The 15,709-nt window shown below is 42.9% G+C and overlaps 1 protein-coding gene across 6 annotated transcripts in view; it reads left to right on the top strand.

Annotated features, from left to right (window-relative positions):
* Nucleotides 1–15,709, top strand: part of COL4A5 (collagen type IV alpha 5 chain) — a 148,753-nt gene that overhangs the window by 44,397 nt on the left and 88,647 nt on the right. For all 6 annotated transcript variants that reach the window (XM_038415699.2, XM_038415696.2, XM_038415698.2 and 3 more), the window contains exon 2: nucleotides 1,718–1,777. In XM_038415699.2, the coding sequence (XP_038271627.1) occupies nucleotides 1,718–1,777 (60 nt within the window). The remainder of the gene's footprint in view (nucleotides 1–1,717; nucleotides 1,778–15,709) is intronic.

Raw genomic sequence — 15,709 nt, 5'->3', positions numbered from 1 at the left:
AGAGACACCATCATAGGACCTAACCACATCAGCCGCACCATCAGGGGCTCATTTGCCTGCACATCTACCAATGTGATTATATGCCATCATGTGCCAGCAATGCCCTTCTGCCATGTCTGGTTTGGCCAATATACAGTCTCTACACAAAAGAATAAATGGACACAAATCAGACATCAAGAATTATAACATTCAAAAACCAGTCGGAGAACACTTCAACCTCCCTGGTCGCTCAATAACAGACTTAAAAGTGGCAATTCTTCAACAGAAAAACTTCAAAAACACTCCAACGAGAAACTGAAGAACTGGAATTAATTTGCAAACTGGATACCATCAAATTAGGCCTGAATAAAGACTGGGAGTGGATGGGTCATTACACCAACTAAAAGCTAATTTCCCCATGCTAATTTTTCCCCCTATTGTTACTCACACCTTCTTGTCAACTGTTTGAAATGGGACTACCCTGATTACCACTACAAAAGTGATTTTTTTTCTCCTGCTGATAATAGCCCACTTAAATTGAATTGTCTTGTTTAGAATTGGTAAGGCAACCTCTGTCTTTTCGTGTGTGTGTCTCTGTACACACACACATACCTTCCTACTATATTTTCCACTCCATGCATCTGATGAAGTGAGTTTTAGCCCACAAAAGCTTATGCCCAAATAAATTTGTTACTCTCTAAGGTGCCACAAGTACTCCTTGTTGTTTTTTGTTGATACAGACTAACAAGGCTATCACTCTGAAACCTGCTGTACTTTAGTAATAACATTTGTCTAGAACAAATCCAACTATTCCAAATTGTGACCATTCTAGTGTTACTGCTTGTGATTATCTAACTGTAAAAAAGCTTAACAATCACTACATATCAGTATAGACATGTCATGCTACAAAACACTTCATCTGCTGATCTCCAGCTGGGAGGCAGGGGGCTCCCGTGGGGGAAATTAAAGAACCCACGTGCCAGTGAGTCTAATCATATCTTTGAAAAACTCTGGAGTTCTGTAACAGATGTTGAAGGAAAATAGGTTAGAAATTAAGTGAATGTGATGTAATAGTGTGATCTGGCTTGGGTATCACCAATTGACGCTCTTGCTCAGATCTGAGCAAGAATGAGCTCTCCCCTTTATACCAGAATGACCCTTTGTAGCCTACTTTATCATGCTCTACACAGATACACAGTTGATGGGGATATGCCTGGTGGTATGTTTTTATAGTTCTGATGGTAACTGGGCTGTAGAAGTGGAATTCATCATGTAATAAGTACCTTTCCATTAGCCTCTTGATAAATCCAACCTGTTAAGATTTGGTCTCAGCTGTGTAAATACTGTTAAAGTGCCATCTGGTGGCTGGAGCCCTTACTGAAATGTTCTTCCCAGATCTGGAACCTGGCCAGGAAAGCTATGTTAGTACCTTACTAGTGTAAAAAATAAATAAATAAATCTTAGATTAGAAACTTGCTCTGTTTCCCCAGGCTGATGTCATTGCATGCATAAATTTTACAATATAGGGTACCTCCCACCTTGGGCATGATGTATAAAACTAGTCTGCCTCAAAGCTTTTCATAAACTATATCCAGTTTGACCACATGGGGAGGCTAGATGACTTGTATGGATTTTAAAACTAGTATTTAAGACATTTAAAAATAGTTAGTGCACTCTTGCATAGGAGTAGCGTTCAATCTGCAATTAAAAGCTTTAATGCCTTTTTATTTCTCTTAAGGCTTGCCATGGATGTACATCAGGATCCAAATGTGACTGTAGTGGAGTAAAAGGCGAAAAGGTAAACCCTCTTTTTAAATTTTTCATCTGTTGAAAATAGCTTCTGAAACAGTTGAATTGTTCAGGATTTATGAAGTTGGGTAAAACACTTTAGTAAAACGCTTTTTTTTTTTTTAAACTTAATGTACTGTACAGTGGTGTGAGTGCTGTACTTCTGGGCATTTCTTAGTGGTAATTGGTTCGTTCACACAATACAACACTTGCCTATGTGCTTTTGTTATAACAATAGTAAATCTCAGGGAGTGGGTGAGGCCTAATGGACCCATATATTAGCAGCAAGTTAAGCGGGAAGGGTGGGAGAGAAGAAAGCGATAAATGTACTTGTCTTGGTATATTAGACTGAGAACATTAGGGAGGCAAATTTGACAAAGTGGAAAGTCATGTTCACTACTGTTGCCCAAGTTCCCACCTGCTGTCTTGATATGCAACTAAATCATGGGCTTGCACAAAGCTTTCCTGACAACTAGCTTTCCTGTTTACTCCTCTTCCTTGTTGACTTATCTGTTAATGGAAGATTTCAGTCTGCCTAAGACCAAGCAAGCTGTATCAAATGAACTGGACAGTTTCAATGCTTCCAGCTGCTTCTACTTTTTCTACATCCAAGGAAGCAGCTTTACATTTTCAGAAGCTAGAAAAAACCCTTTAAAAAAGGCGAGCGATGCAATATCAGGAAGGTTTGATGTCTTCCAGGAATCCGTCTTCTCAATTTGAAGCAAACTGGGCTCCCAGTTTACTACTGATGACAAGATCTTTGGCTTAGAGTTCTTTTGGAGTAACATAGCAATATGATGTCAGATTAGCTAAGGAGAACTCCTTATTAAACACTAGGGTAGACCTGGTGGAAAACAGAGAATACTAGGCTTGTGATTTGCAGAACATTCTGAGGGATGCTATCGCCCGGAGGTGGGCAAACTATGGCTTGCGGGCCACATCCAGCCCACAGGACTATCCTGCCCGGTCCCTGAGCTCTGGCCGAGGAGGCTAGCCCCCGGCTCCTCCCTCACTGTTCCCCCTCCCATGCAGCCACGCCGTCGCGTCGCCAAGGCTCTGGCCCACCGCTCTTCCTGTGCAGCGCGGTGGCGTGGCTGACTCCGGCGTGGTAAGGGGATGGGGAGCAGGGGATCCTGGGGCAGCAGTCAGAGGACAGGGAGCAGGGGGTGGTTGGATGGGGTTGAAGTTTTTTGGGGGGGCAGTCAGGGGATGGGGAGCAGGGGGGTTGGATAGGGCATGGGAGTCCCAGGGGGCCAGTCGGGGGTGTGGATAGGGGTTGGGGCAGTCAGGTGACAGGGAGCGGGGGGGGTTGGATGGGGGTGGGGTCCCAGGGGACGGTTAGGGGTGGGGAGTCCCGGGAGGGGGCAGTCAGGGGACAAAGAGCAAAGGGGGTTGGATAGGTTGGGGATTCTGAGGGGGGAAGTCGGGGGGTGGGGGTTTTTTGTGACTGGAACGGACTCACCACTCTCTATGGGAGATGGGTTGGTGGTGATTTGTTTGAAGGGAATGTTCCTTACTTTTTGATCTGAAACTGGCTGGTGCTGGTAAAATGATGGTCCTTTGGGCCATGAACGTCGCTGCCTGTGCTCCTGAAATTCTGATTCGTGGTTGATGAACAACTTATCCTCCCCTCAGAATGCAACATGTTTGTGGAGCAACATGATGATGGGATTATAGAAATAAAGGGCTGGACATACCTGTGCTGCAGCAGGATCAAATAACCTAGATCCTCTCTGACAGGTGTTTGTATAACCTGCTCTTGTAAAGCCTCCAGTGTTGGGATTCTGCAGCCTCCTTAGGTACCCTGTTCCAGTGCTTAACTAGCCTTGTAGTTAGACAGTTTTTCTAGTACCTAATCTGAATCTACCTTGCCATAAATTAAGGGAAGATCCTAATTTAGGGCTAGATCCATATCTAATTGGACCAGCTGAGGATCTGGCCCCCTGTGCCTGAAAAGCCTGGTAATGTTTATATTGATATGTTCCCATGTAGTTTTCTGAATGTCCAGACCTATTGACCACACTTGAGTAACTCCTTGATGCTTTTTATGCCTCTGTGTTCCCATTACTTAATTCCAGGAGCACTGTAGTAGCTGAGTGAAATTTTGCCAGTGCAGGAGCCATACTCTAGGCAACTGCCTGCGTCTTGCTCATGTTACTAGGGAATTTGCAACTAGATTAATGCTAGTTAAAATTATTCAGGGCTTTCCTTCTTCCTTGGACTCCTAACAGGGGAGCTATGTAAACAGTAATAGTTGCCCTGTGTTTAAATGACAGGGTATATAGTAATATCCTGCACACCTTGCCCTCATAAGTGGAGATATTCCCCTAGTCTGTGGCCCTCCAAATTTTTGTTGGTGACATAAAAACATGACATAATAACACAAGAATGGCTGTGTGAGGTCAGACTAATGGTCCATCTAGCCCAGTATCCTGTCTTCTGACAGTGGCCCGTCCACATGCTTCCAAGGGAATGAGCAGAACAGGGAAATTTTGAGTGATCTATCCTCTGTCGCCCAGTCCCAGCTTCTGCCAGTCAGAGGTTTAGGGACACCCAGAGTGTGCAGTTGCATCCCTGACAGTCTTGGCTAATAGCTAGTGATGGATCTATCCTCCATGAACTTAGCTCTAAAAAGAATTGGATAAGTTTTATATTTTTGGCCTTCACAACATCTCCTGGCAAAGAGTTCTACAGGTTGATTATGTACTGTGTGAAGAAGAAATGTTTCCTTTTGTTAGTTTTAAACCTACTGTCTATTAATTTAATTGGCTGACTCCCTGATACTTGTGTTATGTGAAGGAGTAAATAACACTTCCCCATTCACTTCCTCTACCATTCATGATTTTGTAGACATCTATCACATTCCCACCCCCGTAGCTGTCTCTTTCTAAACTGAACAGTCCCAATCTTCTTTTGATCTCTCCTCATATAGAAGCTGTTCCACACCTCAAATCACTTTTATTGCCCTTCTCTATACCTTTTCCAATTCTTATATCCTTTTTTGGGGGGAGGAGGGGATGGGGCAACCAGATCTACATGCATCTGTATTCTAGATGTGGGTGTATCATGGATTTATATAGTGGCGTTATATTTTCTATCCCTTCCCTAAGGGTTCCTAATATTTTGTTAGATTTTTTTGACTGCTGCTGCACATTGAGCATTTGTTTTAAGGGAATTATCTGTGATGAACCCAAGATCTTTCTTGAGTGGAAACAGATAATTTAGACCCATCATTTTGTATGTATAGTTGGGATAATATTTTTCCAATATTCATTACTTTTCATCTATGAATTTTGAATTTCATCTGCCATTTTGTTCCTTAGTCACTCAGTATTGTGAGATCTTTTGTAAGTCTTCACAGGCAGCTTTGGACTTACAAAATTACTCAGGATAGTTATTTGCCACCTCACCTCACCCTTTTCCCAGATCATTGATCATGTTGAACAGCACCGGTCCCAGTACTGCTGGAGGATCCTGCTATTTACCTCTCTGCATTGTGAAAACTAACCATTTATTCCTACCCTTTGATTTTTGTCATCTTTTAACCAGTTATGATTCATGAGGATACTTCCCTTTTATCCATGACTGCTTGCTTTGCCTAAGAGCCTTTAGTGAGGGACCTTATTAAAGGCTTTCTGAAAGTCCAGGTACATTATATCGACTAAATCACCCTTGTCCACATGCTCACTGACATCCTCAAAGAATTTTAATAGATAGTTGAAGCATGATTTCCCTTTACAAAAGCCATGTTGACATGTTCCCAAGATATTGTGTTTATATGTGCCTAATAATTCTATTTGCTATGATTCCAACCAGTTTGCCTGGTACTAAAATTAATCTTACTGGCCTGTCATTTTCAGTATTGCCTCTGGAGCCTTTTTTTTTTTTTTTTAATAGGAATTGTATTAGCTATCCTCTAGTCACCTGGGACAGAAGTTGATTTAAGAGAAATTACATACCACAGTTATCAGAGTAGCAGCCGTGTTAGTCTGTATTCGCAAAAAGAAAAGGAGTACTTGTGGCACCTTAGAGACTAACAAATTTATTAGAGCATAAGCTTTCGTGAGCTACAGCTCACTTCATCGGATGCATTTGGTGGAAAAAACAGAGGAGAGATTTATATACACACACACACAGAGAACATGAAACAATGGGTTTATCATACACACTGTAAGGAGAGTGATCACTTAAGATAAGCCATCACCAGCAGCAGGGGGGGGAAAGGAGGAAAACCTTTCATGGTGACAAGCAAGGTAGGCTAATTCCAGCAGTTAACAAGAATATCAGAGGAACAGTGGGGGGTGGGGTGGGGGGGGAGAAATACCATGGGGAAATAGTTTTACTTTGTGTAATGACTCATCCACTCCCAGTCTCTATTCAAGCCTAAATTAATTGTATCCAGTTTGCAAATTAATTCCAATTCAGCAGTCTCTCGTTGGAGTCTGTTTCTGAAGCTTTTTTGTTGAAGTATAGTCACTCTTAGGTCTGTGATCAAGTGACCAGACAGATTGAAGTGTTCTCCAACTGGTTTTTGAATGTTATAATTCTTGACGTCTGATTTGTGTCCATTCATTCTTTTACGTAGAGACTGTCCAGTTTGGCCAATGTACATGGCAGAGGGGCATTGCTGGCACATGATGGCATATATCACATTGGTAGATGCGCAGGTGAACGAGCCTCTGATAGTGTGGCTGATGTGATTAGGCCCTATGATGGTATCCCCTGAATAGATATGTGGACAGAGTTGGCAACGGGCTTTGTTGCAAGGATAGGTTCCTGGGTTAGTGGTTCTGTTGTGTGGTGTGTGGTTGCTGGTGAGTATTTGCTTCAGATTGGGGGGCTGTCTGTAAGCAAGGACTGGTCTGTCTCCCAAGATCTGTGAGAGCGATGGCTCGTCCTTCAGGATAGCTTGTAGATCCTTGATGATGCGTTGGAGAGGTTTTAGTTGGGGGCTGAAGGTGATGGCTAGTGGCGTTCTGTTGTTTTCTTTGTTGGGCCTGTCCTGTAGTAGGTGACTTCTGGGTACTCTTCTGGCTCTGTCAATCTGTTTCTTCACTTCAGCAGGTGGGTATTGTAGTTGTAGGAATGCATGATAGAGATCTTGGTGTTTGTAGGTGTTTGTCTCTGTCTGAGGGGTTGGAGCAAATGCGGTTATATCGTAGCGCTTGGCTGTAGACAATGGATCGAGTGGTATGATCTGGATGAAAGCTAGAGGCATGTAGGTAGGAATAGCGGTCAGTAGGTTTCCGATATAGGGTGGTGTTTATGTGACCATCGCTTATTAGCACCATAGTGTCCAGGAAGTGGATCTCTTGTGTGGACTGGTCCAGGCTGAGGTTGATGGTGGGATGGAAATTGTTGAAATCATGGTGGAATTCCTCAAGAGCTTCTTTTCCATGGGTCCAGATGATGAAGATGTCATCAATGTAGCGCAAGTAGAGTAGGGGCATTAGGGGACGAGAGCTGAGGAAGCGTTGTTCTAAGTCAGCCATAAAAATGTTGGCATACTGTGGGGCCATGCGGGTACCCATCGCAGTGCCGCTGATTTGAAGGTATACATTGTCACCAAATGTGAAATAGTTATGGGTGAGGACAAAGTCACAAAGTTCAGCCACCAGGTTAGCCGTGACAGTATCGGGGATACTGTTCCTGACGGCTTGTAGTCCATCTTTGTGTGGAATGTTGGTGTAGAGGGCTTCTACATCCATAGTGGCTAGGATGGTGTTTTTAGGAAGATCACCAATGGACTATAGTTTCCTCAGGAAGTCAGTGGTGTCTCGAAGATAGCTGGGAGTGCTGGTAACAAAGGGCCTGAGGAGGGAGTCTACATAGCCAGACAATCCTGCTGTCAGGGTGCCAATGCCTGAGATGATGGGGCATCCAGGATTTCCAGGTTTATGGATCTTGGGTAGCAGATAGAGATCTTGTAGGTGTTTGGTATTCTATCATGCATTCCTACAACTACAATACCCACCTGCTGAAGTGAAGAAACAGATTGACAGAGCCAGAAGAGTACCCAGAAGTCACCTACTACAGGACAGGCCCAACAAAGAAAACAACAGAACGCCACTAGCCATCACCTTCAGCCCCCAACTAAAACCTCTCCAACGCATCATCAAGGATCTACAAGCTATCCTGAAGGACGAGCCATCGCTCTCTCAGATCTTGGGAGACAGACCAGTCCTTGCTTACAGACAGCCCCCCAATCTGAAGCAAATACTCACCAGCAACCACACACCACACAACAGAACCACTAACCCAGGAACCTATCCTTGCAACAAAGCCCGTTGCCAACTCTGTCCACATATCTATTCAGGGGACACCATCATAGGGCCTAATCACATCAGCCACACTATCAGAGGCTCATTCACCTGCGCATCTACCAATGTGATAAATGCCATCATGTGCCAGCAATGCCCCTCTGCCATGTACATTGGCCAAACTGGACAGTCTCTACGTAAAAGAATGAATGGACACAAATCAGACGTCAAGAATTATAACATTCAAAAACCAGTTGGAGAACACTTCAATCTGTCTGGTCACTCGATCACAGACCTAAGAGTGGCTATACTTCAACAAAAAAGCTTCAGAAACAGACTCCAACGAGAGACTGCTGAATTGGAATTAATTTGCAAACTGGATACAATTAACTTAGGCTTGAATAGAGACTGGGAATGGATGAGTCATTACACAAAGTAAAACTATTTCCCCATGGTATTTCTCCCTCCCACCCCACCCCCCACTGTTCCTCTGATATTCTTTTCAGAGTAGCAGCCGTGTTAGTCTGTATTCGCAAAAAGAAAAGGTGTACCCGTGGCACCTTAGAGACTAACAAATTTATTAGAGCATAAGCTTTCGTGAGCTACAGCTCACTTAGAATCATAGAATCATAGAATATCAGGGTTGGAAGGGACCCCAGAAGGTCATCTAGTCCAACCCCCTGCTCAAAGCAGGACCAAGTCCCAGTTAAATCATCCTAGCCAGGGCTTTGTCAAGCCTGACCTTAAAAACCTCTAAGGAAGGAGATTCTACCACCTCCCTAGGTAACGCATTCCAGTGTTTCACCACCCTCTTAGTGAAAAAGTTTTTCCTAATATCCAATCTAAACCTCCCCCATTGCAACTTGAGACCATTACTCCTCGTTCTGTCATCTGCTACCATTGAGAACAGTCTAGAGCCATCCTTTTTGAAACCCCCTTTCAGGTAGTTGAAAGCAGCTATCAAATCCCCCCTCATTCTTCTCTTCTGCAGACTAAACAATCCCAGCTCCCTCAGCCTCTCCTCATAAGTCATGTGCTCTAGACCCCTAATCATTTTTGTTGCCCTTCGCTGTACTCTTTCCAATTTATCCACATCCTTCTTGTAGTGTGGGGCCCAAAACTGGACACAGTACTCCAGATGAGGCCTCACCAGTGTCGAATAGAGGGGAACGATCACGTCCCTCGATCTGCTCGCTATGCCCCTACTTATACATCCCAAAATGCCATTGGCCTTCTTGGCAACAAGGGCACACTGCTGACTCATATCCAGCTTCTCGTCCACTGTCACCCCTAGGTCCTTTTCCGCAGAACTGCTGCCGAGCCATTCGGTCCCTAGTCTGTAGCGGTGCATTGGATTCTTCCATCCTAAGTGCAGGACCCTGCACTTATCCTTATTGAACCTCATTAGATTTCTTTTGGCCCAATCCTCCAATTTGTCTAGGTCCTTCTGTATCCTATCCCTCCCCTCCAGCGTATCTACCACTCCTCCCAGTTTAGTATCATCCGCAAATTTGCTGAGAGTGCAATCCACACCATCCTCCAGATCATTTATGAAGATATTGAACAAAACGGGCCCCAGGACCGACCCCTGGGGCACTCCACTTGACACCGGCTGCCAACTAGACATGGAGCCATTGATCACTACCCGTTGAGCCCGACAATCTAGCCAGCTTTCTACCCACCTTATAGTGCATTCATCCGGCCCATACTTCCTTAACTTGCTGACAAGAATGCTGTGGGAGACCGTGTCAAAAGCTTTGCTAAAGTCAAGAAACAATACATCCACTGCTTTCCCTTCATCCACAGAACCAGTAATCTCATCATAAAAGGCGATTAGATTAGTCAGGCATGACCTTCCCTTGGTGAATCCATGCTGACTGTTCCTGATCACTTTCCTCTCCTCTAAGTGCTTCAGGATTGATTCTTTGAGGACCTGCTCCATGATTTTTCCAGGGACTGAGGTGAGGCTGACTGGCCTGTAGTTCCCAGGATCCTCCTTCTTCCCTTTTTTAAAGATGGGCACTACATTAGCCTTTTTCCAGTCATCCGGGACTTCCCCCGTTCGCCACGAGTTTTCAAAGATAATGGCCAAGGGCTCTGCAATCACAGCCGCCAATTCCTTCAGCACTCTCGGATGCAATTCGTCCGGCCCCATGGACTTGTGCACGTCCAGCTTTTCTAAATAGTCCCTAACCACCTCTATCTCTACAGAGGGCTGGCCATCTCTTCCCCATTTTGTGATGCCCAGCACAGCAGTCTGGGAGCTGACCTTGTTAGTGAAAACAGAGGCAAAAAAAGCATTGAGTACATTAGCTTTTTCCACATCCTCTGTCACTAGCTTGCCTCCCTCATTCAGTAAGGGGCCCACACTTTCCTTGGCTTTCTTCTTGTTGCCAACATACCTGAAGAAACCCTTCTTGTTACTCTTGACATCTCTTGCTAGCTGCAGCTCCAGGTGCGATTTGGCCCTCCTGATATCTTTCCTACATGCCCGAGCAATATTTTTATACTCTTCCCTGGTCATATGTCCAACCTTCCACTTCTTGTAAGCTTCTTTTTTATGTTTAAGATCCGCTAGGATTTCACCATTAAGCCAAGCTGGTCGCCTGCCATATTTACTATTCTTTCGACTCATCGGGATGGTTTTCTATGATTCTATGATTCTATGAAAGGTTTTCCTCCTTTCCCCCCCCTGCTGCTGGTGATGGCTTATCTTAAGTGATCGCTCTCCTTACAGTGTGTATGATAAACCCATTGTTTCATGTTCTCTGTGTGTGTGTGTATATAAATCTCTCCTGTGTTTTTTCCACCAAATGCATCCGATGAAGTGAGCTGTAGCTCACGAAAGCTTATGCTCTAATAAATTTGTTAGTCTCTAAGGTGCCACAAGTACTCCTTTTCTTTTTATACCACAGTTAGTAGTTCTGTAGTTTCCTTTTAGAGTTCCTTCAAAACACTTGGCTGAATACCATCAGGTCTTGGTGACTTTTATTCCTGTTTAGTTAATCAGTTTATTCCCAAACCATCTCTATTGACACCTCAATCTGGGACAGTTCTTCAAATTTGTCACACAAGGATTGGTTCAGGTTTTGGAATCTCCCTCACATCCTCTGCAGTGAAGACAGACACACAGAATTCATTTTGCTTCTCAGCAATAGCGTTGTCTTTCCTGAGTACTCCTTTAGCACTTTGATCGTCCAGTGGCCCCATTGGTTGCTTAGCAGACTTTCTGCTTTTCAAGTACTTAAGTTTAACTAGCTTCCTCACTTTTTTTGTTAAATGCTACTGTGGGGTGTGTGTGTGTGTGTGTGTGTTTTTGGTTATTGGTTGTTTTGCATTTCCCCCCACCTATAGGGATGTTAAATTTAATTACATTATGGTCACTATCAGAGGGGTAGCCGTGTTAGTCTGCATCTGACGAAGTGGGTATTCATCCACAAAAGCTTATGCTCCACGTCTGTTAGTCTATAAGGTGCCACAGACCTCTTAGCCGTTATTATGGTCACTATTACTGAGAAGTTCAGTTATAGTCCTCTCTCAGACCAGATCCTGTCAGCCACTGAGGACTAAATCAAGAATTTCATCACCCCCCTGTGGGTTCCAGGACTAAGCTGCTCCAAATAGTAGTCATTAATGGTTTGTTTGACATTTTTATCTCTGCATCTTATCCTGAGTGCATATACCCAATCGACCTGGAGATAGTTGAAATCCCCCATTGTTGAGTTTTCTGGTTGTTGTTGTAGTAGTAGTATCCTCTTTAATCTCCTTGAGCATTTCACAGTCCCCTCTCTGGTCAGGTGGCTGGTAGTATATTGCTATACTTTCATTGTTCAAAGATAGAATTTTTGTCCATAGAGTCTATATGGTACAGTTTGTCATTTGAGATTTTTACTATATTTGAGACTCTACTTTCTTTTACATACAGTAGAACCTCAGAATTGTGAACACCAGTTACGAAGTGACCAGTCAACTTCGCACCTCATTTGGAACCAGAAGTATGCAATCAGACAGCAGCAGAGACAAGGGGGGGGGAAAGCAAATACAATACTATGTTAAATCTAAACAACTAAAAATAAAGGGAAAGCAGCATTTTCCTTCTGCATAGTAGAGTTTCAAAGTTGTATTAAGTCAATGTTCAGTTGTAAACTTTTGAAAGAACCACCAAAATGTTTTGTTCAGTTACAAACATTTCAGAGTTACAAACAACCTCCATTCCCAAGGTGTTTGTAACTCTGAGATTCGACTGTATAGTGTCATTCCTCAACAGTACAACCTACTCTGTCATTGCCATATACTTTGTACTTCTCTAAATGTAACCCATTGGGGGGTGGGGGTGGGGAACAGGAGGCACAGGGGAGTAGTACACACATTTTTCCTTACCCTACATGCTGGAGATGCATTTTCCCCCTTTTAATTAGCCATGTGTAGGTGGAAAGGGAATGTTGCTCAGAGAGAGAAGGAATTGTTGGTCAAATTGCCAACATGATCCTCACTGTATAGTGAGTTTCTTGCCATTATTAAATAGGGACCTTGTATCTTGAAGAAACTTTGTTCCTTAGACATACTTGTAAATTGGCTTTGTCAATTCAGTACCATTTGAGTCGCAAAACCTTCCCCAAACTCAACAGAGCACTTGCTGATGATATCTGGGTGCCTGGCTGATCATGTGGTTTCCAGCTGCTACATTTAAAGTAATTTTATTGAGGCAGCAACCTGAGGATGACTCTTTGGGGTGTAACCCAGACCAGTAAGGGGTTGTCACCACCTGTCCTGTAACTCTGGATGCCTTCAGTGCTATGCTGCTGTGGCTCACAACTTTGATACAAACACGTATGTCACACCCTGGCTTCCACCGCCTAGTTACTTTTTGCAGGGGGACCCCAACATTCCCCCAGTTCTGAATGTCCCCCAAACCCTCTGCCCTGCAGTGTCCAGTTCTCTGCTGTAACACTCACAAGTTTTAAATTCATTGCTCTTTTAGAAGAGACAATACATTACAGCTCATCAATTTAACTGGGGTTTGAACAAACACTTGTATTTCAGCCAGAGAACTGAAATGGTTCAGAGTAAAAGTGCAACAAACTTATTTAACAAAAAACATAGGATTAAGTGATACCAGATACAAGGCATAAAGAAAGAAAGGGTTACAAGCAAACAAAAGTAAAAATACGCATCTAAAACTAAAACTTAATTTCAGCAAGTTGTAATCTTTTGCCTTAGCAGACTTCTCACTTAAATTTAGTTCAGTCTTCAACCCCCTTTGCTGAAGGACCGAACAGTCTGATTTCAAGAGCTCTGGCTCCTTTGAATCCATCAGGTGATAGATTCCAGAATGACTTTCTGTTTCTGCTTATATCTGCCAAAGTTCATTGACCCTGTTAAGAGGCAGAAAGACTTCCTGCTTTCTTCCCTTCCTATAGATTTTCCCATCCCCCTGCCGATTCATAAATAAATGGGGCTTCCATTGTTTTGATTTCATAATGCTTAATTTATATTGGAGGAAGGTAGATAGTTCCCTTCCCTCCTGCCTGGGGAAAACCCATTTCTCCCTGGGTTTGGTCACAGACTTTAAAGCGTAATATCAGTGAGTATTCATAATTACTCCATGTAGCATAAATGCACACATTTCACTATATTAATCACCAGTGTCACAAGCGTTCATAAATTCACTTATTCGATGCTCTTATTATATAGTTCATTTCAATTGCTTATTATTTGAGTGTCAGACCCCATAGTCTTCATAGTCCAGTAACCTTTGATATATATTATTTGAAAAGTAAGCCCAGACAAAGTATGGTATCTACATCCCAGCAAGATGTAGGAAGCCCTATCTTCCCAAAGTTCATTGACTCTGCTTCAGGAGGCTAGAAGGCTCCTTGGGGGTGCAGTCTCCATCCCCTAGCAAGATTAAGTATTCATTTTTCAATGGCTTTGTTTACTTGCATGTAAATGTACTTTTCTTTGTATTTAGTCACACCTTTACATTGATTACATTTGCTTCAATGTGTCTCCACACTCCTTCTGAAAAAGGCATGGCTTAGATACTGCTTGACAGATATATTTTAAGAACACATTTGCAGCACATATTACAAAGTCCTTTTGTGGGTTTACCATACATCCATGACACAATGATTTTTGGGACCAGCATGTTACCAGTTTATCATGCAAGGTATCATATACACTTTGTAGATAGTGATTGACAACAGCATGTTAGATGTAGTGACCGTGACCGCCTGACAAGAGTTGCTGACCGAATAGTGAACCCCCAATGGACCTTTGTCATGCTGGGTCATTAGTGTCAGGTTCCTAAACAGAGGAATCTTCTTTAAAAGTTACTGAGCATCTACTGGTTTCAGAGTAGAAGCCGTGTTAGTCTGTATTCGCAAAAAGAAAAGGAGTACTTGTGGCACCTTAGAGACTAACAAATTTATTTGAGCATAAGCTTTCGTGAGCTACAGTATCTACTGTTTCTCTAGAATTCAGTGGGATTTGGGTGCTCAGCACTTGTGAAAATCGGCCCACCTCTTTTAAGTTTAGGAGCCTAATTTTAAGCCATTAAATACTTTCCATGTAAGCAGCTGTTGCAATTACCTCAGGGAACACTTTGTGACTGTGAATGGGAAAGAAGGTTGTCTCTGTCTGTGAACACCTCCTATACCCAATCTTGTTGTTGTTGCTATGTAGACTAGGTCAAAGATGTGACCCCCTGCAATAACATCAAAGTCAGAAAGTTACTTTATTCTTCCCAAACGTCTAACTGCTTTCAACATGGATCTAGAGAGGAATTAATAGCATTTTAAGATCACACCATTCAATTCTGACATATCCACAAGTTTCAAAGATTGCATAGTTTTGAGACTTCCTTTGAAACAAGGATGACTTCAATCATGAACATGACCTAAAATAACTTCAAATACTTGTTTGTTTGTCGGTATTACAAGGTTCTGTGTCAGCACATTACAATATACTGAAGTAATTTAATAGGACTTCAAAGATATTTCATGTTAACAATTGTCCAGGATGCCACACCTTGAATCCAGGTGGCTCCAGCAAATGAAATTCCTTGGCAAGTATGCCTGCCATCCCTTAGCTCATGATTTCTTAATTGTATGCTTAAGGAATAACATTCCATATTGGCAACCAGAGTTCTTCAGGTTACTGTCAGTAGCTAGAACTTGGATCTAGCGTTCTAGCTGACAGACTTACTGCCCAAACGGACCATTATGTAGGAGGTCAGACTAAGTGATCATAACACAGCCATAGAATTAATTCTTCTTTAATCTGATGATGCAAGTCTAAAACTCACATAGATTCCACAATACAACCATAACAGATGTGGTTTTAGACAATCCATCCCCAATCCTATTCTGATTGACAGACTAGCACCTTCCTGGGAAAGTCACAGCATGGGCTAACTGAAAGAATGTGTGACTTTAGCTTGGTCAGTATGTGGAGGACTGCATGCACCCACCAGCAGTCACTGAATCTTGCTTACGCAGTCAAAGCTATACCTTTCTCCTGATGATCCACATTTCCTGCCTTCCTAGGTTTGAGTCACTTTGCGCTACTGATGCATTGAATAGCCAGCAACCCTCTGGTGCTTTTCATTGTAACAATGAGGTCCATCCTTTTTAAAAAATATTCTAATTTAGTTTTTCTTTTAGAAACTACTTTTTTCTGGT

The sequence above is a fragment of the Dermochelys coriacea genome, chromosome 9 (assembly GCF_009764565.3).
Source record: "Dermochelys coriacea isolate rDerCor1 chromosome 9, rDerCor1.pri.v4, whole genome shotgun sequence".
In the NCBI taxonomy this organism is placed as follows: Eukaryota; Metazoa; Chordata; order Testudines; family Dermochelyidae; genus Dermochelys; species Dermochelys coriacea.
Note: the sequence above shows the minus strand (reverse complement) of the source record. Positions and strands in the feature narration are given on the sequence as shown.